We start from the raw sequence: 27,183 nt of genomic DNA on the forward strand, positions 1-27,183 counted from the left end.
ATATTTAGTGTGGCTTCTGATTTTTGAGAGTAGTGTTCTTCCCTATTCCATTAGTAACATAAACATCTATAACTATACTATTATTTGAAATGTATTAAATACAAAGTTTGCTAGAATTTTGACAAAACAGACGAAGTTCATTGTTTTTATTTTAAAACCTTTATTCTAGGAATTATTCATATAGTTATGGAATTTCTATTTGTCTGTTTATAGTCTATCTCATATGAGTATCAGAAATTCATTGATCACATCTCAACCTTCTAAGTACAATCTAGAGTCATTATTACTACATGTCATTTAGTTGAGAATGATTCTAAAGAGCATAGTTGGAGTTGGGTCAGGGAGGAAAAGTCGAAAAGAAGTTGATTTTCTTGCTTTTGAAAAAAAATCTTACTCCTTAAATTTAAAAGAAATCTACTGCTTGCCAAATTTCATACTATGACATTAAAATTAGATAGATTTCATGACCTGATTAGGATCAGTCTGACTCATACTTAAAACCAGTCTTGTTTCCTAACATCATTAACAATTTATGTAGAAGTAGTTGAGGTCTATGGTATGAGATGATCTGATTTTTGCAGCCATTTGGTGATCCTTTTTATGAAAGAATTATTTTCTTTTAAGTGAAAAATTAACTATATTTTCTCTTTAAAATCTTCTCTACTTTGAAAAAATACAGGAAGCTTTTTAATAATGTAAAAGATCATCAGAGTATAATAGATTGAATCAGATTGAAAATATGTAATAAAAGTTTTTTTTTTCAATTTTGTTGATATTGATTTAAATGTAGTAGAGGGAAAATTATTGTGTTACTATTCTTGAAATAGACATGGAATGGGGAAAAATGTATTTAATGCAAGTGATTCAACTTTTTAGGGACAATTTCTACTTCATCATGTCTCTCAATTCAAAAGGAATTTCCTAGAAGATTAAATCTGAAATGTGATGCCACAGTCCCTGCTAAACTGATGAAAATCAACAATTAAGTAAATGTATAAAATTTTTAATTACAGAAAGGTGGCTATTATTTTCATTGAACAAGACAAAAAAAACTTGATTGAATCTTTTAAGAGAGAGAGCTAGAAAATGGCATTTTTCAAAAATTTTCAACAAAATCTACCTTCAGTGTCTTCTCTGGTTGACACAATTAGCAGTGCAGTAGAAGATCTGAGTTGTGCTGTAGGAGATCTAACTAGCGCTGTTGGGGAGGTCAGTTATAATCTATCTGATTCAGTAGCTGAACAGGTAACAAGTATGATAAATGGTTTTCGCACAGAAGATGAAGCTTTTCGAACAGATGATACAGTTATCCTTAATAAGGAAGAAAATGCCTCAATGTCTCAGAGCTCAATAGATAACAATATCCAAAAAACTACACCTCAGTTAGAACATAAAACAAAAGAAACACAATTTCATAGTTTTTCAGTTTTTCCCAAGAAAGATCAAGATCTGCATCAGGAAAGACTTTTAGGACATGTTAAGGACAAACAACAAAATCAACCAAAACACGAAGAAACTAATCATGCTGAATATTCTCTTTTGAAAGAAGACTTCAGTGAAAATGGGGTGTCAGAGCTTAATCAGGATATACGTCAAGAACCAGTGAATGTGGACAGAAGTACAAAAATTGGGCTTAAAAACTCAATGGATGGTAATAAACAGTTGAAAGAGGCAAAATTGATAGAAATCAATAAAAATCAGAAAAATACTTTTGGAAATAAATTCACACAAGAGCAAAAAAATATCACAGATAATCATAAAAGAGAAGAATATAAATCTAAACATATCTCTTTTGGAAATAGCAAAAATAATAAAGATATTTCCTTTTCTCAAGAAAATAAAAACAGACATAATGATTTAGAGATATCTGCTGATTTGAAGAAAGAAGGAAAGCATATTAAAGGAACAAAAGGAAGTCAGAATTCAAGAAACGAAAAGCCTTCAAAAGATATGTTGAACATTAATAAGCATACAGCACAAAAATCCATTATTAAAAAAAATATAGCATCATCAAATAAGTCAAAGCCTCGATTCGAGGAAAAAGTTAAACACAAGTCATCAATAATTGGTTTGGGGGATTCCAAAGAACTTCATCAGATAAATACATTGCAATGTTCCAAGATGAAAGCAGAAGTAAAAACAAAGAAAAATGAAGCCATTTTTGCTGATAAAGGACTATCAAAAAATAAAGTTGAAAAATATACTGAGAAAGTACCAGAAAAAGGTGAGGTACTTTGACATTGGTTTGGGTGATCAAATTTCATTCTGACTTTTCCAAATTTCTTCAGATTTCTCATTTTTCCTATACATGTTTTAAACTATTTTAACATTTTCTGAATCTTCCTATTGAGTGGCTTTTTTTTTCATTCTTGATAGTTATCAATGTATTTCAACATTCATTTTAAAAAAAAATTGACTTCCAAATTCTCTCCCTTATATCTTTTCCTCTTCTTTGAGAAGGCATCCAATTTGATATCCATTATAATATGAAATCATGCTAAACACATTTCCATATTTTCCATGTTGCAGAAGAAAACACAAGCAAAATAAAATAATAAAAATAAGATTTAAAAAGAATATCTTTCAATGAGTGGCATTTTTTTTAAAGCATTAACTTTTCTCTTGAGTCTATTACAAATATATATATATATATTTTTAAAGAACCTAAGCCTGTTGTCTAACTTTTCAGTAGGTATAACTTTTCAAAATTTTACTTTATTCTTTAATTAATACTTATTTTCTCTTGTGAATTGAATTTTTTCTTATATCTTAAAATATTTTTTTTTTTATCTTTTATAAATGTGTCAAGTCCTTTTTATCCTTGATCATTAAATAAATTTTTAGTGATTGCCTACTCTTTGCAAGGTTTTGTACCAGGCATTTTATTGAATACAAAGATGAATAGAACAAATTCCTTTCCTTAAGAACCTTACAATCTAGTACTGTTATTGGTCTGAATTATTAAGAAACTATATTCATAGTGTAGAAATTTCTTTAATCAAATAAAAACATATATATTCTTGTCAGTTTATACATGCAAAAACCATGTATATAATGACTTCATTTATTCATATATTGAAGATTTTTTATGGCTCATGTTTGTTATGAAACTTTTTTTTTCAAGTTGGAAGTAATTTTTTTCTCATCTGAATTGATAGAACTTCAAACTTTATGCACTTATTTTACTCTAATTTTATTATGTTTCTCTGTACTTTGTATTACCTTTCCACTAGAATATAATATCCTTTTATAGCACTTACTTGTATCTAACCTTTTATACTTCTCTCACTTACCTTTATGTAATTATTTGTGGTGGTCTCTGATTACAATAGCTTGTAATTTGTTAGGAGTAAAGTTTGTATCATATCTGTTTTTTTTTTTTTTATTTTGGCTTCAGATCTCAATTCATTTTCTAGCTCTTAGGATCCTGAGCAGGTCTTGTAAACTCTTGTAAACTCTTAGTTTCCTTATATGGTCCTGGGAATAATAGTAACTTACAACTCCCAGAAAAGGTGTGATGATTAAATGAGACACTGTGGGTAAAAAGTTTTATAAACTTTAAAAGCATTATCATTGGTAGCTTTTAAAATTATTAATACCCATAGAACAAAGTAATTGATCACTTGCCTTGCATATAATAGGTTCCTAATAAATGTTAAGAACGTTTAACTTTTAAAACTTTTAAATTTGAACTTTTAAAATATTATTCTGAAATGAAACATTGGTTGCTAAAATAACACAAACTAATTTAAACTAAGAAGGAATACCAGATCTAGAGGAGTAAATTGCTTTTGGAGAATATTCTAATAGTAGTTTCCTGAAGTTAAAATTCTGTATGATTTTGTTTGAAGTCCTTGGCTAATTTCAGCATCCTTATGTTTGTTGCTTAAATTGAAAGAAAAAAATAAACTGGAATGTCTGGGGATCATTTAATTTGGAGAATTATGAAATTTGGATATTGTATCCCATAGGCATTAGTAACATAGAGTAACAAAAAGCACAATTTTTGGTTAATAGTCCTAGAAGGCAATGTACTAGAAAAATGAAAACTACAGTATACCTTATGGGTGCTGAAAATATTTTACCCTGTTACTTGGTACCTGACAGTTATCTTACTTATATGATCCTGATAGAGTTTTTAAGAGATCATACATATTGCTGTTGTAAAAGTTAGAAAATATGGTAGTCCTAGATAATTAAACCAAGTAGGGTGGTTTCAAGTCAATGGAATGAGAATAATAAAATAGTTCACTAAGTGCTATGATTTCCTGAAAAATTCTATAATCAGAAATTTTGTATAATAGGAACTAAAACAGTCTTTTTTAGAATGAATTTTTAAATGTGAAATCTGCCTTCAGAATAAAAATTTCATAAAAAAATTTCTGTTAAACTCAGGATAACTCGGAATATTTTCATTAATTTGTGATGCTTTTTACACAGAAGTTATAATTTTCTACCAATATTGTTCAAAATAGATAATACATACTTGGATAAAGATCAACATGGTTCATCCTCTGAAAGTGAAGATGAAGCGTTGGGTAAATACCATGAAGCGTTGTCCAGGACACACAATTCCAGGCTGTCAGTGGCAGGTGGAAGACAAAAGAATTACGTTTGGGAGACCAGACAAAAATACAGTCCTCTGTCTGCAGAGTATGATGGATATAGTAGTGAAGCATCAATAGATGAAGGTAAGTTGGAATTTTTTTTAATGACTTAAATACAATTTTATAATTTATGATATATTCTATAGGTATATAATAGGTTTTACCTTAATTCTTAAGCAGTTCTTTCAAACCATAAAGATAACAAATAATTTGACATATATTTGTGTTTATTTTTCATCAGTAAATATTAATTTTCTTTCCCTCTTAACCTTGGTAACATATGCATGTTAAAATTCCATAGTGGCCATGTTCAAAAATTTATGTTGTCATTTTTGTCTCTGTATCTTCATTCAGTCCAGTAACTGGTCTGTAGTTGGTGCTTAATAAGTGTCAAATTGATACAGTGTTATTGTAAGTCTTTTCTTCATAGCTGTAATTATTATTTAGTCACTTATGTATTGTATGCCTTCTCTGTGTTAGACACTAAGAAAAATATAAATATATCTTCCTATTTTTGCAAACAAAGTGTTTACAAAATAGTCATGGTGATAAAATATTTATACATAAAAATATAACAAATAACAGAAGGAAGTATTTGATAATTTCCAAATGAGTAGTTTAGACAGAATTCTCTAAGAGAGGATAAATAAGTTGCTATGGGATTTGAAAGCTGGGAAGGCTTTGGAAATAAAGATGGAATTCCAGGTAGGGGGAATGATATAAGTAAAAACAGAGAATATTTGAAAAATGGAGAATGAATTCATTAGCCTGACTGAAGTATAGCACTAACATAATGCAATTAAGTCAGGAAAGATAAATTTTGGTTAGATTGAAAAAGTGTTGAATCAGAAACAAAGGAGTTGAAACTTTAACCTGATAAGTAATGTAATAAAAGCAGTGTATTAGTAATCTGATAGTAGTGTGCAGATGAATTAGAGACAGGGAAAGCAGTTACAATACTCTTGGACATATGACTTCTACATGGCTTCTTAGGTCCTTTCTTCACTTGAAATTATGTAAATCATGAGTTAAGCAAGTTGGAAATGCAAAAATAGTTATCAATGATATCATAATATAGGAAAAATCAAAATGACTTAGTAGATGATTGGACGTAAGGAGGAGTGAATAGGTCATAGGTGACTACTAGATTTTAAAATCTGAAGATGTATGTTTTTTATAGGTAGAAAGTAGAATATATTTTTCATTTGTGAATTTTCAGTACCTGTTACAGTATCTTTCACATAGTAAGTGCTTAATAAATACTGAATAAAATTAAAAGAATAGTAACATTGTTAATGAAGTAGAATTGGAGGATTTCGTTACTAGAAGGAACTTAAGAAAACAAGTAATAAAGCTCTATTATTTTTCAGAGGAAAAAATTAGACAACTCAAGATGTGGAACTGATATGGAGGAAATAATGAATTGTTTTAGACATGTTGAAGAAGCATAGCATTTGGAATGAGAAAGTTGATAGTTTTAATATACATCACCATCATTAGGTTGCATATGGAATTTTCTCTTCATTTCTGGAGATAATATTCTCAAAGATATTTACTAGCTGGAACTCACCTGGAAGAGGATTATCAGTATGATAAAAGGACTGCAGATTAAAATATTTGAAGATCATTTTGAAGTTCATGTTTAACCTGGAAAAGAAAAGACTTAAGTTGTCTTAACAGTCTTCAAACATTTATAAGACTATCATATAGAAGAGATATTAGATTTAATTTACTTATTACCTCAAAGAATAGAGAGAGAATAGTAGAAGGGGGTAGAAATTACTGAGGGTCACATTTCTGCTCAATGTCAGGAAATAATTCTTAATAGATGATGATGAAAAATGGATTCAGTTGCCTTTGAAGATAGTGAGTTCCTCATCACTGCAAATGGTTAAGTGAAGATGGGATTAGCATTTGTCAGTATACATTGAATTAGATGTCCTCTCATGCCCTTTCCAATTTGAGATCTTTGGACTTTTAACTATGTGAGTTTGAGGTCTTCATAGGCTGTTGAAGTATGGAAAGTGTATAGTATGAGTAAAATTTGAAAGAGAAATCATCAGTGTTTTAATGATGGAACAATTGACATTGAAATTGGCATTGAAAGAGGAAGTGTCAAGGTATGATATTAATATGATATCTGATTCCATAGGACATAGTGATTTATAATTAGTTTTTGTTATTTTTATGAACCATTTATGGATATCGAATATAAGTAAGTAGATACTTTTAAAAAATTGGTTATTTTAATAATAATAAAGCATTAGTAGAAAAGTTTTTATATGTCTAGTTGGTTAGCTACTATATGGTGAATTAGTATAGGAAAATTATATATAGTGAATAATTTGAGGGCTTTTCCCTCCAGAGTCTTTTCAGAGAGTACTGAATCAGGAATAGATCTAGGGTACTTGTCTTCAATCTCTTTGTCCAGGGTTTACCCAATAAGCCATGTAAGGACTAGATTAGCTCTGATTTAGACCACCACCTCCTAATTCTTCCTGGGCCAGAATCACCTCAAATTATCAACTTCTGACTCTTGTATGGATTTTCATACAGGAAATATTTTTGTTTTTCCTTTTGTGTTCTGAGGTGGATTTCTCGGGCCTACTACTACTATGAATCTGAATTTAACAGAAAAGTGTTGAATGATTTAATCGACTCCTTCTTCAAGGGACCTCTCTCTAGCCATTGGTAATCTGTCTAAATTCATATCTTATGGTTAGCATACTCCCCCCTTCAGTGATTTTGAACCCCTTGTTGTCATTGTACAAAAAAATTGTCCCAGCTCCATTCCCTTAATACTAATCACTTAAACACTCCCATCTCCACAATGAATGTCCCATTCCATATCTGCCTACCCTTTCAATTTGTATTCTCTGTAATGCTTGTTTCATAATTAATAAACTTGATATCATTTTTAAGTCTTTTGCTTTTTCACTTACTCCCATCTCCTAACTCTCACCGAGACCTGGCTCCCTCCTATTGACATTTTGTACCTGACCATCCTTTCTAGTGTTGTTTGCATTTACATTCACTGGATATGGTTGTGAAGTCAGAATATTTCTTGCTCCCCATTGCCACTTCTAGACTCTTTATCATCATCACTCAATAGCCTTTCCTCCTTTGAGAATCATTGAGTCAAAATTTATTGCCTCATTAAAAGGCAAGCAGCAAGACCCCCAGAACATTCTCTTTTATTTATCAATATATTTTAACTCCTGTCCTGATACTAAGTAACTTTAATATACACATTGATGCTCCCTCAAATACCTTAACATCTCAGTTCTTAGTCTGCTTTGTACTCATAACCTGTGCTTCCACTTTGTGCCACGGACATACAAAGATATTCAAACTCTTGATCTTGCTATCATGCATGTATTCCATTTTCTTGGTCATGAATTATGAAATGCCTCAATCTGATCATAATTTTTTATCATCCACCTTTCCCTCTGCTTTACCCTACCGTAACCAATTTCTACATTTCTATGACAATTTTCAATCCCACTATTACTTATTTCTTTTCATAGGCCATTGTTTCTTCACTGGCTACATTTTCTCCCTTCCTTTTCTCAATTCTTTGAGGGATTAGTTCAACCATTTATTATCCTTTATGCTCAAAATTCTTGACCATTTTTCCTATTGCTGGTTAACCCTTGCCAAAGCCAACCTTGGGTTACTTCTATTATCTGCCACTTTTGTTCCTGTTCACAAACAGAGATGGAGTAAATCACAAAAGTGTGCTGATTGGAAGTCCACTACAAATTTATGAATCTTAGCTGAGATTAGCAAGGTGTTTTTTAAGACTCTCTAACTGATTTGCTACCTCTGTCACCATAGTGGCTATTCTAAACCTTTTCATGGCACTTCTTTCCTTTCTCTCCCAATTGTGGGCCCTGTGAACAATTCACTGAAAAATTTGAGGCCACTAATTTAGAACTTTTTGTCCTCTCCCCTCACACCTGGCAGTGTAATATTTGAATACAAAGTTGCAATATTTAGATGATTTTTTAGAGGTTTTATAGATGAGTATGATTTTATCATTGAGGGTATCCATATCAACAGTTAAATCAGTTAATCTTTCTGTGTCTCATCCCTATGACTTTTGACTATTTCTTTGTATACATGATTCCTTCACAGAAGTTCTATCTGTAAATTACAATATGGTACCAGTAGAATGAAAGGGTTTCTTTGTCATCCCTCATTTTGTTATATGATTGGTCTACCTCCTTTTATAGTTATATATATATTTTTGATATCTTTTACAAAATTTTTTATGCACAATTCTTTGAAGATAATAGGCTTCTTCCCACTATGTATATCTCTAATAACCTTTGTGTACCCTGCAATTTTGATTCTTTAGAAATTGGATATTCCTTATTTCACAGCCATATGGTACCACCAGAAGAATTTTGTTATTAAAATTTTTTGTTTATATTTACATGTATATATGTATCAATGCATATGTGTATATATTTGCATTGACACATATATAATGATAATGACTATTGTTTCTTATTATAGAGCTTGAAATTACACGAAATGTTTATTTTTTATTTGTGAGATGAAAATCTAAATTTGATACAGATAGTCTGAAAAAATAAGAAAACATAATAGCATGTTTGATTATTATGTTTTTCTCCTCTAGGTGGCCATATTAATCTTTCAGTTAGCATAAGCTATAGAATTATCTAAATACTTTATTTAGAAGTATCTAAATACTTTTCTTAATCTGGAAAAAATTAATGAACATTTAACATGATTTGTGAAATTGCTTTTGTACCACATTTCCATCTTTTCCCCTCTGGCTTTTTCTTTAAAACTTAAGCTTCTTTTCTTTTATTATTTCTTAAAGATTTTTACATGGTAGGTTTTAACTCTCTTATTTAAGAGATTAAATAAGTTTTATTCTGAGATAAAATTCAAATAGATACTTTACATTTTTTATATTAGATAGGATGGGTTAATATATTTTTATGTAAAGAACAAATTTAGTGTATTGTCTTAATTTGGTTGCTGTACTGCTACAGCTTTAAGTGTGCTTCAAGTACTAATTGAAATACTAAGGAATAGGAAGAAAAGCTTCCCTTATCATCATCATCATCATCATCATCTCTAGGTTAGGCCCTGATGGAGATCCCCTAGTTATTTCACACAGTACTCTATTTATGAGATAATTGTTAGAGAGCCAATCTCTTTAGTATGATATTGTGGACATTATTTAACTTCATATACTGGAACAAAACTGTAGATTGCTGAAGTTATATGAAATGGTTTTGAAGGAATTAATTCAATGTTCCATTATCAAAAATAATTTCTTTCATCATTTATGACTTAGAGTATATAGCACATATACATTCATATCTGTTAATTATTTTCCTTGTGATTATACGAATAACCCTGTGACAACTGTGCTAGCACCCAGGACACCCCAGAAATCATTTGGAGTCAGGATAAGCAAAAGTCCTTAATCCTTATTCTTGGTCTTTAGATGCATGATTGAACAGGATGGAAGTAGAATCTCCACAACCGCCTTCTCCCTCATCTACCGCAAAGAGTGATTCTGGCTAGTCTTACTCCACCTCCTAGTCCCTCCTACAATCCTCTGTATATACCAATCATTGAGCCAGCACAGATAGTGGAAAGGACCATTTTCCAAGCATATGCCCATAGAGTATTGTCAATCGGTAGTTAGCCTCAAGTGCTCGGCAGTCCTGACCTCAGTGTATCGACTTAATAGTTTCAGCCCTCTACATAACCCTATATTGATTATTATTTAAAAAGCATTTTTAAAAATCAAGCCATTTAAAGTTACTTTTTAACTTAAAAGACATAAAGGTTGATTTTTAAATATTTTTAATAAAAATAATATTTTGTGTTTTATATAACTATGAAATTTAAGGGCCTCATAAATATATTTACCTCACTAATTCAAATATCTGGATTAGTACTCCATCCACTGACTCAGATTGCATCCTTTTTTTCATGCTTTAGTTTGTATGATCAAAAAATTATTAACTGTATCAAAACTTCAGTTCAGGAGCCTCTCTTACCTTAGCTTGTACTCAGATAAGACACAGAACCTGCCATTAAGCTTTTCCTTGAAATCTTTTGCTTGACAAGACTCTTCCAGAATTTGAGCTATGCTAGCAAGAGCCTTCAAAAACATAGGAACCTCTCCATACCAAAATCAAATTTGAATGGTATACTTAATGAATATAGTCCTATTGAATCTTATAATTTATCATGAGTACAAATAATTTTGTTCAGCATTTTACATAGACTAAGACACAAAAGTTTATTGACTTTCATAAGTTAGACTTCATAGTGAAAGTTAGATCATACAAAATTTATATGAAAAGATTAAAATAATTATAGGTTGGAGGATAATTTTTCTAATTTTTCTCACTCTTTCAACTTAGGGAAACTTTTAGTACAAAGATAGAAGGTTCCGAAACAAAGAGTGCATTCCAATGAAGCCAACATTGCAGGCTTTTTTCAAGGATCAGTGTGATTGATCATCTTCAGGAATAGGATTAAGTATGGTACCCTCTAAGTGCTTCTGCTCAGAAAGCTAATTAATTCTAGATGATGTTGTTTGGAAATTATTAGGCCACCTGTTAGCAAGTAAGTTACTCATTTATAGATTAAAAGGTACAATACAGTATCCTTTATCATTCCTTTGAGCTAGCATGTAGTCATTTGAATAGAGTTAATATATGATAGCAAATTTCATTTTATAATTCATTCACTTTCAACAAATAGAAAAAGATCATGGTAGCTAATTGATTAAAGGATGCGGTTCCTAAGAATGCAATAAATATAGCAGGTGGGAAAGCTGATGATTTCATTCACATTTTACTTTTTAGTTATCCTTGGCTTAGTGTGAATTTGATTATGCACAGGAAAACCAGATCTGAATCTGGGTTTTATTGTAAGGCTTTGAATATCTTTGACCATAGCTTATTCTATTATGACTACATGAAGACTGAGTTTTCTGTGATGTCCATCAGGATCCAACCTGGTTGTTGGTGCATTTTTTTCCCATTTGGCAGAAACATTTTAAGTAATGCTTGAGGGAGGATTTTTACCTGTCAATACACTTGACTAGTCTTACTTGGAAGAACAGAAATAGAGTGTCAAGGATAAATTTCACATAGTGTTGCACTTAGAATTTCAATAGATTAAATTATACTGTGGGATAAAGACCATAAAGGGAAGCATGAAGAGACTGGAGTACCTCAAATTTAATTTCTGTGTCATTTGTAATGTCTATTTTTACCTTGATGTTGCTCTCTCTTATGCTTGGTATTGTCATTTATTGATAAGATGGAACTTAAAAGTCAGAGGAAAAAAATTAGTCCTCAGCTTCCAACTTGTGGGATTTAAGGAGGGTGAGCTTTGAATCAATGGAATTTGTTGCATTTAGGTGAGCAAGTCAATAAATAAGCACCTACTATGTACTAAGCAGCATACCAATCACTGGGGATACAAAAAAAGCCAAAACCAATCCCTATTCTCAAGTTTACAATGTACTCAGGGAGACAACATGTAAACCACTAAGTATAAATAAAATGTGAATGGGATAAGTTGGAAATAATTAACAAAGCAAATGCTGTTGTAATAATGCTTTTTATAGAAAGTGAGATTTTAGCTTGGATTTGAAGGAAATCTAAAAGTGACAGTAAGGAGAGACAACATTTCACAAACAGGAGACAATCATTGAAAATGTCCACAGTCAGGAGATGGAGTAGCTTTGAGCCAGGAACAGCAAAAAGAGTCAGATCGATGCATTGCAGAATACATGAAAGGGGGGAGGGATAAGATATAAGAAGACTAGAAAGGTAGTAGGAAACCACGTTATGAAAAGTTTTAAAATTTAAACATGAGGTTTTATATTTGATTATGAAAAATGATAGTGAGTTATTAGAATTTATTGAATGGGGACAGAGGGTAATATGGTCAGACTTGCATTTTAGAAAGATCCCTTTGACACCCAAATAAAAAATAGACTAGTGTAAGGAGAGACTTGTGGCAGGGAAGACAATAAGCAGGATGTTGCATTAGTCTCTGTAAAAGGTGATGAGGCTTGCCCTAAAGCTCTGAGTGTTACAGGAGACAAGGAGACATATTCAAGAGATGTTTTGAAGGTAGAATTACAGATCTTAATAACAGACTGGATATGAGAGGGAGGGAGGGAGGGAGGGAGGGAGGGAGGGAGAGAGAGAGAGAGAGAGAGAGAGAGAGAGAGAGAGAGAGAGAAAGAAATTGAGGATTAAATCTAATTTGAGACCTGGAAAGAGGTGATGTTTTATGGGAGTAATAGTTTCTGCTTACTTCAGGAATACTGTGTAAAATAGAGGTTGTTCAAGGATTGCTGTTGTCTATTCCAGGTCATTTAATTAAAAATCTTATCTTCAGGTGGGTTCTCATGGAGTAAAATTAAGGGTAGTGTCAATGGAGAATTTCTAATATCAACACTCATTTTTTGGGAGGGCAGCAAAATCACTAGGATCATACTTATTGGATACCTAAGATATCCGACACCTGGAGGACTCTCTAAATTTGAAAGTAGGTTTGAATTAGAAGTTATATCCAGGAGTAGCCCCAAGATACAAGTACATTGGTATTGATAACCTTCCTTCTAGGGGCAATATAGAGGTGATACTTTTGAATGAAACTGATGAGAGCTAAAGGATGATCATTATAATTACAAAACAATCCCATGTATATCATATTGGCCAACACCTTCCCATATGTCCCTATCTTAAATGGACCCAGTCATCATTGTCTGGTTTTCTTAGTGACCTTCACGCTCAGCTAATGTAATTTTCTGCATTCTTGTTACTCTACTCGGGCAAGATTTTTTTTTTTTTTTGGCTAAGATCCAAGAATTAAATAAAAAGACACACTTTAAGTGATATCCATTTGAATTTAGCCAATGATATGATAATAAGTATGGTATAATATGATATGTGTTATATGTATGTTAATACAGATGTAATAAGTAATGAGAGAAAAGCAAAGTCATGTGGAAATGAAAATAATGATAGCACTTCAGGACCAGGTCATTGCTACCAGCAATTATAGAAGGATTTTCTTTAAAGAACTTAAGACTTAGGATGCAAGAAAATCATAGAAGCCATGCAGCTCATTGTAGATTGTAAAAACGAAATGTTGACTGAACTAATGCATCAGAATCTATGACAAAAGAGAAGAATTTCCACAACTACAAATGCAGAATTCAGAAGTTTTCTTGACAACTCAACCAATAAACTCTGAAAATTGGAATTGGAGCATCATCATAAATGAGTTTCCTGCAATTTGTTAGATATAACATTGACTCAAAAAACTTTAGAATGTTTTTAAAAGCTCTCACTATACCAAATACTCATACTCTCTCAACTAAATGGAAAGGAAAAACTCTCAAAAGCATAGAGATCTAACAGGACCAATTGTGTGTTCTTACACATGACCAATATCTTGATTTGTTTGCCCGGAAAAAATGTGTGTGTATGTATGCATTCATATATAAACACACATGCATATACACACATATATGTTGTGTTTAAGGGTGATTTTTTTTTTACTTGGAGGAGGGAGAAGGTATTTGATTGGCAAATATAAAATGATATAAAAAGATTTTCAACAAAATATTTGAAAAACTATATAGATATAAAACTATAAAAGATATAAAAACAATTATCAACAAAGTATTTTAAAAGCTGTAGAAAACAAAAGGGATAGGAGGTGCTAAGAAGTCAGAAATGGGCCAAATTTCTGAATATCTAGAAAAACCTACATAGATATATATGTATATAGGAGTAGATATGTGTATATTGTCATTCGGAAACAATCTCTGTGGAAATGCATCCTATCAATGGTTCTTGCAGGTACTAGTGCTACTGAACTTTCCGATAGTTCTTGACAACAAAATCCTTGGCATTATTAAATAGTTTATCATCAGTTATCTTCAGAAAGTAACATGCTTTTTTATCAGCTTTCTATCATAAAAGAAGGGTTATTAGCATCTGCTTTGTCATTGCATCTCAAGGATCATGCAATTATTTCCTTCTGACTTGCAGCTAAAACCATATATATGTGGGTTTTTTTTCCTTTAAAGTTTTTTCAAACATTTATTAGAATATGAGCTCTTTGAGTGGTGTCTTTTCTTTTATCCTCAGAGCTACCACAATACTTTGTACATAATAGAAAGTTACTATATACTTCATTAATTCACATAACTTCCAAGTTACAAAGGAAATCAAGTAACAGCTTATTAATCACCATGTACATAAATGGCATCAAACTGTATATACAGTTCCATTTTAAGTACTTTATTTAGATTATTAATTTTTTCTTCAGTGATACCAAAGTGCTATTTAGACTCAGTAAATGCAAAATTATTAACATATGTCTCAGAAAGACTTAGAGATTTTATCTGATGATTAAATTGATCTATATCTGCTGGTCATCTCCAGGCAAAGCATGCTGAAGAAAATGCTATGGCCGAATATATTGGGACTTAATGATATCCTGATATTCAATAGAAAAAACACATTTAAAACAACTCATCTATGTAATCTCAATCTTTTTATCCTTAAAATTATAAAATGAAGCATAATGAATTTGGAAAGCATCATAACAAAAACTAATAAAATAATAATGAAACACAGGAGCTGTTACCCTATGATAGGTATAGAATCAATATTTCCTTACTAAAAGAATGAAGAAGATTGACAGATATTCTCAGAGCACATGATAAAGAGGTAAAACATTACTTCACCAAGAAATAGGGGAAAAATGCACACCATGTATTTGTTTTATGTAATCCAAAGTGATTTTCCACCAGATGGATTTTATAAAACAGCTAAGATCCCAAAGTAGAATCAAATAGCCTATCATAGGTGACTTCTACATGAATTTTGCCAATAATATGTATACAAAGACTGCCAATAATAATTGAATGAATGAAAAAAAAATTTAAATGCTTACTATGTGTCAAGAACTGTGCTAAATTCTAAGAATACAAATATATTAAAAAAATCTTAAATTCTAAAAGGAGAAGATAGTTGTGACCAAGGAAGAGTCTTTTGGCCTTTGAAATCTTAGAGATGGTGAATAGAATTATAGGGCATTTGATTGATATTTTTTCTTTTCTTAGGAAGGAAAGTAGTGGTTTGATTACTTTTCTCAGAGTAGGAGGTAAAGAAGATAGGGACTGCATAGTAGGGAGTAGGGGAAAGTGGCATGACAAGAATATGACCAGCCTTCAGCAGTGGTGGATCTCAGGTTCACTAGATGTTTTCAGCTTTTATCAATCAGGTCAGGACCCTAAGTTAAGAGAGCTTGGGAGCTTGAGTTGAGAGAATACCAGGTCAAGGGTAAAATATACCAGTATGATAGGAAGATGGCCAAAATGCATTTAGACGCCGATAGCTCAGTAGATATGGTGAGTTCTACCAATCAAAGGCTTGGGGTTTTAGTGTGGATCACAGACCAAGGATAGAGTGTATAACAGGAGCATGATGTAATCAGAATGCAATATATTGGGACTGAGGTCTTCTAAATAACTCCTGATAATTGCTATAATTTCCTCTTCATTGGTGGATAGTTCTCCCTTTTCATTTTTGAGATTAACAATTTGATTTTCCTCTTTCTTTTTTCTAATCAAATTAACTAAAGGTTTATCTATTTTGTAATTTTTTTCATAAAACCTACTGTTAGTGTTATTTATTAATTCAGTACTTTTTTTTTACTTTCAATTTTATTGATCTCTCCTTTTATTTTTAGGATTTCAAGTTTGGTATTTGATTGGGGGGGGGTTAATTTTTTTTTCAAGTTTTTTCAGTTGCAAGCCCAATTTATTGATCTTCTCTTTCTCTATTTTATTCAAGTAAGCATCTAGAGATACAAAATTTTCCCTTATTACCACTTTGGCTGCATCCAACAAATTTTGATATGTTGTTTCATTATTGCCATTCCCTTGGATGAAATTATTGTTGTGTCTATGATTTGCTATTTCACCCATTCATTCTTTAGGATGAGATTATTTAGTTTCCAATTTCTTTTTGATCTATTTTCCCCTGGCCCATTATTGAATATAATTTTTATTACATTGTGATCTGAGAAAAATGCATTTACTATTTCTGCCTTTTCTGCATTTTATTTTGAGGTCTTTATGTCCTAATATATGCTCAGTTTTTGCATAGGTTCCATGAACTGCCGAGAAGAAAGTATACTCCTTTCTGTCTCCATTCAGTTTTCACCAAAGATCTATCATATCTAGTTTTTCTAGTGTTCTATTTACCTCTTTAACTTCTTTCTTATTTATTTTGTAGTTTGATTTATCTAATTCTGAGAGAGCAAGGTTGAGATCTCCCACTATTATAGTTTTGTTTTTTATTTCTTCTTGCAACTCTTTTAACTTTTCCTTTAGGAATTTAGATGCTACACCACTTAGTGCATATATGTTTAATATTGATATTGCTTCATTATCTATGGTACCCTTTAACAAGATATAGTTTCTTTCCTTATCTCTTTTAATTAGATCAATTTTTGCTTTTGCTTGATCTGAGACCAGGACGGCTACCCCTGCTTTTTTTTTTTTCTTACTTCACCTGAAACATAATAGAGTCTGTTCCAAACTTTTACCTTTACTCTATGGATAGCTCTGCTTTAAATGCATTTCTTATAAACAACATATTGTAGGATTCTGGCTTTTAATCCAGTCTCCTATCCGCTTATGTTTTATGGGAGAATTCACCCTGTAATGTTCTGTTTAGCTTTTTGGAGGTCTTGGGACCAGCCTGAAGTCTTTATTATCTCCTTCACATTCTGTTTCCTTCACCTGGATCCTGCTAGCTTTCTGGATGCCCTCTGGAATTAGTTTCAGTAGAGGAAATGCAGGAGAGCCACCACGAGGGTCTCTATTTTGAAGTCTGTCTCCTCTCCAAGATCCTCTCTATATTCTATTACAAGTACATCATCATAGGTTTCAATCTTGTAGAATAGGTATCAACTTGTATAACTATACTAAGTACTAAGTACATGTAAACTAGAGAATCATTATCTTAATTATACTGAGTTAACACCTTGTTTTAGGATTAAATCAATCATACTGAACTAGAGAACTATTAATCATCATGCTAAACTAGATAACCATTGTCTTATCCATTCCACTGAGCCTAATCAATCATACTGAGCCTTAAGTATATTTCTCCAGAGTTCCTGCCCTTTACCTACAATCATGCACTCACTTCCTGTATCCATTCAAATGCCAAATTTTTTCATTTCAACCTTTACAGAACTTTTACATCCAATCCCTTTTCTTCACTTACATAGCTGCCCCACTTACCACCCAATTATCCATCTCCTCTTGTCTGAACTGTAGCATTCTTCTAATTAGTCTTCCTGCCTCAGAGTTTTTCCGTTATCCAAAGTATCCCAGAGCTTCTAAAATGATTTTTGCCAGAGTGCCTAGCTAATCATGTCAGCCCATTTCTCAGTAAACTCCAATAGTTCCCTGTTACCTCTAAAAAAAATTATGAACTTATATCCCTAATTACCTGTTCTAGAGTGATCTTTTATCAACAGGAACTCAAAGCTCATCCTAGCTCAGTTCCCTTTTATCTCTAAATATATATTCCTATGTGAATGTGGTTTCCCAAGGCTTTCAAATTAAACTCTCTTTGTCTAGCCAATCTGCCTATGAATCATCATAAATTGTAAAATCAGAGTTAGCAGAAGTCTATTTCTTATCAGTTTTTAAACTTCGACTTATATAGGCAAATGAATAAAAACTCATATTTAGAATTTTTTACAAAAGTTTTTTATTGTTCATGAAGTATGTTGCTTACATGAACTCTTGAAGTTATTAATGAAAATATTGTTATATCCTTTCTTTTCAAATAAAGAAATTGAGTAAAAGACTTAAGTGTCTTGCTTACAGACAACTACCCTAGGTATCACAGACAAGACTAATCCAAGTGTTCTGACTTCTATTCACTACTTCACCAAGGAATGAAAGAGCTAATGAATAAATGGATGAATAGTAAAGCATTTATCAAAAGTACTCTGTACATAAGGTGGTGTTAAGTGCTGGGCAATCAGATACAAAAGAGTCCCTTACATCATGAAATTTACATTCTACCAGAGGGGAACAGAAGATATAGAGGAGCTATGGCTATTGATAGGCAAAATATACTATAACCATAATATCCTATATCCAAAATAGCTATACGGTAATTGAATGATACCATTCCATCTTGTATTTTGGCAAGAAGATTAAACTGGCAAGCAAGGTATTTTGGTGAAAACAAAGTTTCTGAAAGTATTTAGTTTCCTGAAAAGTCTTAAACAACTTGTTCTCTACACCCACAAACTGTGGTAGACTCTGTTTTAGAACTGTGTGATGAGTGAAGATGATTCTGGTGAAAGTGATAAGCTTGGACCTTTAAAAAAATATCATCCCAGACAAGATTGTCTTGTCAGTATTATATTTTACAACACATTAAAAAATTCTTCAAAGAAAGCTTTGGGTAACATTAAGGTTGGTTAAAGTAATTTTGCCAGGGCAGTTTTAGATAGTCTGATTAGACTTTATGTAAAAAGATTTTACCTAAATATTAAAAGTTATTTTTCAGATCTAGCTGTTTGATTTTTTGAGACCGAGGTGACTGTTCTCTCAATTGTTTGTTGTTATATCTGAAAATGTTTTTAAGAAAATTATTTCATATATTTTTGAGTTTTTTAGCACTAGCATAAATTGTCTTTATGATCCATAGGAATAAGTAACGAGAGTATCCTAAATAAATTAGTGCTACAAATAATCTTGATATGTTAACATAAACAAATGAATTCTATATCTTGTCATATTAAACATTTAATTGACCTATTAGAGTATAAGAGAAATGCCCTTATTCTCTGTTATGCTTAAAAAAGTCATCTGGATGGAAAACTATATCAGAGGATACAGATAAGCAAAATAACCAGTTGTACCTCACCTAGATTTAGATTGTATTTTCTTTTTAGCTTTATATTCTTTTAACCCAGAGAACTGATTTTTATTGATATTCCTTATGAGCTCAGTTGTAAATATCTTATCAATCAAGTGAATATTGTGCCCATGAACTACATAAATTGTTTCTTTAAAAAATAGGAAAAGAAAAAGTTCTATCAAATTCCTTTTATGACACAACTATGGTCTTGATACCTGAATAAAAGAGAATTAAAACAAGGAAAGAAAACCATAGATTAATTTCCCTAATGAAATTTGATGCAAAAATTAAATAAATATTCACAAATCACAAAGATTATATATTATAATCAGGATGGAGTTTTACCAGGAATGCAGAGCTAGTTCATTATTGGGAAAACTATAAATGTAACTGACCATGTTAATAAGAAAAATCCTGATTATGTCACTTGATAGGCAAAAAAAAAGTTTTTTTAAATAAAAAATTTATTATAACAATAACTTTAAAAACCGCATACAAAGATAATTTTCAACATTCACCATTGCAAAATCCCGTGTTCCAAATTTTTCTCCCTCCCTTTCCTATCCCCTCCCTAGACAGCAAGTAATTTCAATGTAGGTTAAACAATTTTTCTAACCATATTTCCACAATTATCATTCTGCACAAGAAAAATCAGACCAAAAAGGGAAAACAAGAAAGAAAAAAACAAGTAAGTAAATAGCAACAACAAAAGGTGATTCAGTCAGTCCTCATCAAAATCTCTCTGGATGCAGATGGCCCTCTCCATCACAAGTCTATTGGAATTAGCCTGAATCGCCTCATTGTTGAAAAGAGCCAAGTCCATCAGTTAATCATCACATAATCTTGTTGCTGTGTACAATGTTCTCTTGGTTCTACTCATTTTGTTTTACTATCAGTTTATGTAAGTCTTTCTAGGACTTTCTGAAATCAGTCTGCTGATTGTTTATTTTAGAATAATATTCCATTACATTCATATATCATAACTTATTCAGCCATTCTCCAACTGATGGGCATTCACTCAATTTCCACTTCCTTGCCACTATGAAAAGGGCTGCTACAAACATTTGACAAAAAAAGCTTTTGAGAAGATACAATATCCATTCTTGTTTTTAAAAATTAGAAAGAAAATGAATAATTAAGTTAGCTCTCATATATTTAATAAAAAATAATCACCAAGACAACTATAACAATTTTGTTAGATAAATCCAATAAGTAAATGTAGGTTGTCTTTACTCTGAAAAAAAAATTTAACTTGAATCTATGATTTCAATGATACAAACTCAATGATACAATGGTGACAAATTTGCTCTGTTACCATAGATCAATAACTTTGTAACACAGTCTTAGAGAATTGTTTGTGGCACTAACAGTTTTAGTGATGTGTCCACAATTGCACAATTTTTATTTAACAGAAGCAGTACTGGGACTCATGTCTTCCTAACTTCAAGGGCAACTCTCAGTCCACTAAACGACATTGCCTCTCATCCTGAAAAGTGAAATTTTTAAAGTATTTTTTTTAAAAAAGATTTTTACTCTGAAAAGATATTAGAAAGAATTATGCAAATGATTTATCTTTTTGAAAAAGCAATAGACGATAGAAAATGATTTAGATTTTTGTTTGGTAAAAGCTTGTGGTATTTAGGTATCAAAATTCTTGCAGAAACTAAATAGTATTATGTAGCTGCCTGCTTTATTTTCTTTGTTATATGTGATTGAAACACTCAGATTTATTTCTCATACTTTCAGCTGGAAGATAATTAAGTATCCTCCAGATAAGATATAGACCACTTGGTTGCCTCAAGTAGCACCACTGATGTGTTATGAATGTTTAACTTCTAGCTCTCCAAAAAAAAAAAAAGTCTGAATCACACATTTTAAAATTTAACCTGCTTTACATTTTTTCCATTACTTTCTTAAGTCTAGACAATCAACCAAACAATAAATCAAGTCCTGATTTGTAGCATTTGTCATTTCCAAAGTATAAATGTTGACATTGAAAATTTAACAATTGTCTCTCATTAGCCAGTATGAACTGGCTCCAGTACAATCTTGGAGCTGACCCATTCTTTCAGATATAGAATCAAAATTTCTTGCTTGTATTTTGAACTGAAATTAAACTGGAGCACTTTATTTAATCAAGTGTGCTAACAATGACATTGAATTCTTTTGGAGCTCTTGACTGTTAAGTGAGTCTTTATGAGCAATTTATTTGTACAATAATTACAGCATTTTATAGGATATTCAGCCTCCTGGTTTTTTTCCCCCTGGGTAAACTGTTTGATGCCCGCTTTAGATTTTAAAAGCTCTCCAAGAAGACAAACAATGGCATTCCAGTCATTTAATAATACATTATTCAGAGTTGACAGAAAGGCAAAAGGCATTTTAAATGATTCAGGGCTCATTCAACAGGTAGATAACAAGAAATTAATGAAGCATTTTAATTATATGTATAAAATGAGAGATAGTTTATATTTCTGTTAAAATGTTCTTAAGTTTTCATGCTGATAAAATTCAGTGTACAGTGCTTTATGTTCACCATTTTAGGTAAGGAAATAGATGCAAAGAGACTGTGCTAGTTGTCTTCATACTTAAGATTTTAGACAATGTAATCCCATATTATACAAAATCTCTTATGTGTCTATAAGAAATCGTTCTTTTTATTTGCATGTGCATAACCCTAGCTTAATGTCAAATAAGGCCAATGTTAAACTACAAAATATAAACCCAACTTTGATATTTAAGAATGTTGATGAATATTCTTATTCTTTTAAAGAAATTCACATAATGAAAGCTAAATGCTAAAAGTAGACCATATTTAAATCTATAAGAGCATATTAGCATATCTTATAAAAGATATGATAGTATACAAGTATGGAGAAATGAATTTGTGAGGTAGAGTGAGCATCTTATTATTTGTTAAAAAAAAAAAAAAGGTAATTTTATGACCCTTACTCAAAGAACTTAACAGAATCTGAGTCTCACATTAGAGTTTTAGTTAAAAACTGCTCAGTCTTGTGGAAGATCTTGTCCTAGTGAGTAGTGCCATGAGGCAAACATTTTCTTACTTTTCAAAGACATATACATATACTGACAACTATATAGATACAGTACTGACAACTATTTATTTATTTATGTATTTATGTATTGTTTTTGCTGAGTTAGTTGGGGTTAAGTGACTTGCCCAGGGTCACACAGCTAAGAAGTGTTAAGTGTCTGAGACCAGATTTGAACTCAGGTTCTTTTGACTTCAGGGCTAGTGCTGTATCCACTGTACTACCTAGTTGTCCCTTGATATTTATCTAGAATTTTAGCAAAAAAAAGTCTAGGTGTATGTATAAATTTACTAGAGAAAAGATATTTGGATCAATTTGACCTTAATCTTCCCAGGAAATTTTTCTTTGCCAGTGATTATTCCCTCAGTTTCTTTTTGTTGTCTTGGTTGCTATAGTTAGCCTTTTTAGCACTGTATCAAATTAATAGAAGATATGTTGCTTTGACCCTCGTGTTATTCGAAAAATGTCTCCAGTTTATCACTATTACTTATAATGTTGACTCTTTATTTTAAAGCTATATTTACCCTATTAAACATCTATTTATCCCTGTGTTTTCTAATATTTTCTTCTTTCCCTTCTTCTCTCCTTCCCTCTTTCTCTCTTTCCCTTTCTCCCTTTCCTTCTCCCTCTGTCCCTCCCCCTACTCGTACCCCTCCCCCTACCCCCCTCTCTCTGATGGGGTTAAGTAACTTGTCCAGAGTCTCATATAGTTATTAAGTGTTAAATGTCTGAGGTCAAATTTGAATTCAGGTCTTTCTGACTCTAGAGCAGGTGTGGACCATCTAGCTATCCCTAGTGTTTTCTTTTAGCTAGAAACTGATGTAATATTTTGCCAAAGCTTTTTTTTTTGCATCTACTTCTATATTCATATTAATTGTATTATTTTTATTAATATATTTAGTTATGTTTGTAGTTTTCCTAATACTAAAATAATCTTGTACTCCCATTTTGACTACAGCAAGGTCATTTTTTGTGAAAAATTTTGTGAAAATTTTTCATTAATGTCATTGTAGACATTTGTGTCTAGTTTTCTTTCTCTCTTTTGACTTTGTGGTTTAGGTATGAAGATCATATTTTTATCATGGAAGAAATTTGGAAGGATCTTTTCCTCAGTATAGTCCTTGTGAATCCATCCAATATTGTGGTTTCTTTCTTTGGGAGCTTATTGTTTGTTCAATTTCTTTTTCTAATTTTTTCTGATAAATTTTCTTTTCTTCTTCTATTAAAATATTTTCCCTTTTTGTAAATATTCATCTATTTCTGATATAGAATTGGGCCAAGTAACAATATCTATTATTCCTTCATTTTAAAAATTGATATTGAATTGGGCCCTTATTCAATTATTTCTTCTTAATTTTTTTGTGAATTCTTGGTTTTCATTTTTCATACTGTTCTTATACCCCGAAATGTTGGTTTTAACCTTTGATTCTTATATCACTGTTACTTGAATGGTGGGGTCAAGATGGCAGAGCATGGCAGGAACTTAGCTGAGCTCTCCCAAATTCACTAAAATAATTCCTCAAAATGAATTTCCTGCTAAAAGAGATCCTCAAATGAAAATTTCAAGAAATATTATAGTTAAATTCTAGGTTTCTCACATCAAGGAGAAAATATTTCAAGTAGCCAGAAAGAAAGAAATCAAAAGCTCTGGAACCTCAGTCAATATTACACAGGATTTAGCAATTTCTACATTAAAGGATCAGAGGGCTTAGAATATGATATTCCAAAGGGAGAGGGAGCAAGGATTAACCAAAAATCACCTATATAGAAAAACTGAGTATAAGCTTTCATGGGAAAACATGAATATTTAATGAAATATAGGATTTTAAAGTTTTCCTGATGAACAGAAAACTTGATTTTCAAATACAAGACTCAAAAGCATAAAAAGATAAACAGGAACAAGAAATCATAAGGGACATCTTACATGGGAAGATGATAAAAACTTTATCAGTATTAGGGCAGCTAGAAAAAGTATACATAGATAAAGAACTTGGGTATAAGTTGACTTTGGTGGAATGATATTAAAAAAAACTAAAATGTGAGAAAGAGGATTACACTGGGTGAAGAGGAAAGGGAGAGATAAAATAAGGCAACCTCTCACATGAAGATATAGATGCTAAAGAGTTATTTTTTGAAGAGAAAGAGGGAGTGAGGGATGGGCATTACTTGAAACTTACTTGAATCAGAATTGGTTCAAAGAGGGAATAGCATGTACACTGAGGTGAGTGTAAAATCTATCTTACCTTATAGAAATGTAGGAGAAGAGAGGGATAGCAGAAGAGAATGTGGAACTGACAGAAGGAAGGACATATTAAGGGAGGTGGTAGTCAGAAGCAAAATACTGGTGAAGAGGGACTAGATGAAAAAAGAGAGGTAAGCACAAAGAGCAGAAAATAGGATGGAGGAAAGCACACAGTAATCATAATTGTGAATGAGAATAGAATAAATTCATCCATAAAACAGAAACAAATAGCAGAGTGGATAAAAAATCAGAATCCTAAAATATGTTGTTAACAAGGAACAAATCTAAAGCAGACTGAAATACATACAGAGTAAAGTTAAGAGTATGGAACAGAATCTAATAAACTTTAGTTGAAGTGAAAAATGCAGGAGTAGCAATCATCATCTCAGAGAAAGCAAAAGCAAATATAGATCCAATTAAAAGAGAAGAAAGGAAATTATATCTTGCTAAAATATACCATAGACCATGAAGTAATATCAACACTAAACATATATATGCTAAATAACAGGATCCAGATTTTTTAGGGGAGAATTTAAATTAATTACAGGAGACAGTAAAACTATTTACAAGAGAAAGTAAAACTACAGTAGTGGGAGAACCTCATCTTACCCCTATCAGAATTAGACTAATCTAATATAAGATAATCAATAGAGAAGGTAAGGAGGTAGATAGAGTCGGGAGGCAGATAGTAGAGACCTCTGGAGAAAATTGTATGGGTACAAAATGCCTTCTCTCAATAGTATATGGCATCCACACAAATACTTCGCAATCAAATGCAGAAAAGGCAGAAAAACAGAAATATTAAATACATCCTTTTTAGATTGTAACTCAGTAAAAATTTAATTCAATAAAGAGCCATGGAAAGATAGATTATAAATTAATTGGAAACTAAATAATCTAATCCTAAAGAATGAGTAAATCAAAAACCAAATCAAAGAATAAGTTGTTAATAGTTCAGTATCTATATGATAATCAGGTTCTACTAAAGATCTTCAGTGTTCCTTTCCGAGACATATTCTATTTAAATTTTTAAAAAAATCTATTACTACTGTAATGGCACAAATAGTATGTGCACAAACTCTGTAGATAACACAAATATAATCTAATAGGATATTCTAAAATCATCTGCTTGAGTACAAAAATCAACTTAGCAAGTGTATATGTTAATAAAATGGGCCTGCATATAAGCAGCAGTCCTGAAAAAGATCTGAGGGTTTTAATAGGATACAAATACAATACAAATTAATAGTGTGATATTATATTAGAAGAGTCAGAAATAGCTTCCAGAAATAGACAGGCAACTGTCCTACTATACTTACCCCTCATCCGATATCATATGGAATATTATGTTTGATTCTGAGTACTAGGGTCTGAGTTTAAGAAAGTCTTAAATAGATAATCTGAAGTGTCCAGAGGAGGACACCTAAGATGGTGAAATACCTTTAGTCCATATCATAAGAGAATCAGTTGAAGGAACTGGTAATATTTAATCATAAAAAAGAATAACCTCAGGAGAGACAAGAGAGATGTGTGTTCAATTATTTGAGGAGTTATCATATTTGGGAGGGATTAGACTTAATCTTTTTTGGTTCCAAAGAGTTGAAGTTGGAGCAGTGGTTAAAGTTGCAAAAAAAACCCCCAAAGTTAGGCTTGATTTTTTAATGCAAAAATCCTAATGATTAAAGCTATTTGAAAGTAGACTGGGCTTCCTTGAGAGATGGTGGATTCTAACTTCTTAGACTTCTTCACACAGGATAAATGACCACTTATTTATCAGCTCTAATATATTGAATATTCCCTTTAGATATGATTCGGAGAACAAAACCTCTGAAGTCTCTTGCAGCTCCCAAATTCTATGATTTTATTAAAACAATGATTTTAGGAAACATCTAGAAAAAGAATTAGTGATTACAAAGAGTTGAGAGGCTTTATCAATAATAGGTAATGCCAGACTAATCTCAGTTCATTTTTTGAAGAGTTACTATATGGTTATATCAGAGGAGTGTTATATTTCTGGCATATATAGATTTAGTGAAGCATTTGGGAAACTTTCTCCTGCTTTTCTTACACAAAAGATAAAGAAATATGGGCTAGGCAATAAAACAGTTAATTTACTTGGAACTGGTTAAATAGCTTGACCTGAGTAACAATCATTAATTATTCTATGTCTGCTTGGGAGGAAATTTTCAGTATAATGCCTCAAGGATCTGTGCTTATTACTATGCTCTTTAACATTTTTATTAATGATTTGGATAAATGAGTAGATGACATGCTTTTAAATCTTA

General features: G+C 31.5%; 1 protein-coding gene across 6 annotated transcripts in view; it reads left to right on the top strand.

The window, feature by feature from the left end:
- SYT14 (synaptotagmin 14) overlaps window positions 1–27,183 on the top strand; it is a 260,052-nt gene that overhangs the window by 70,183 nt on the left and 162,686 nt on the right. For 3 of the 6 annotated variants that reach the window (XM_031937299.1, XM_031937300.1, XM_031937301.1), the window contains exons 2-3: window positions 877–2,224; window positions 4,476–4,691. In XM_031937299.1, the coding sequence (XP_031793159.1) occupies window positions 1,087–2,224; window positions 4,476–4,691 (1,354 nt within the window). In that variant the 5' untranslated portion in view covers window positions 877–1,086. The remainder of the gene's footprint in view (window positions 1–876; window positions 2,225–4,475; window positions 4,692–27,183) is intronic. The other 3 variants (XM_031937302.1, XM_031937303.1, XM_031937305.1) reach the window with 1 other exon arrangement.

This window comes from Sarcophilus harrisii, chromosome 4, assembly GCF_902635505.1.
Source record: "Sarcophilus harrisii chromosome 4, mSarHar1.11, whole genome shotgun sequence".
In the NCBI taxonomy this organism is placed as follows: Eukaryota; Metazoa; Chordata; class Mammalia; order Dasyuromorphia; family Dasyuridae; genus Sarcophilus; species Sarcophilus harrisii.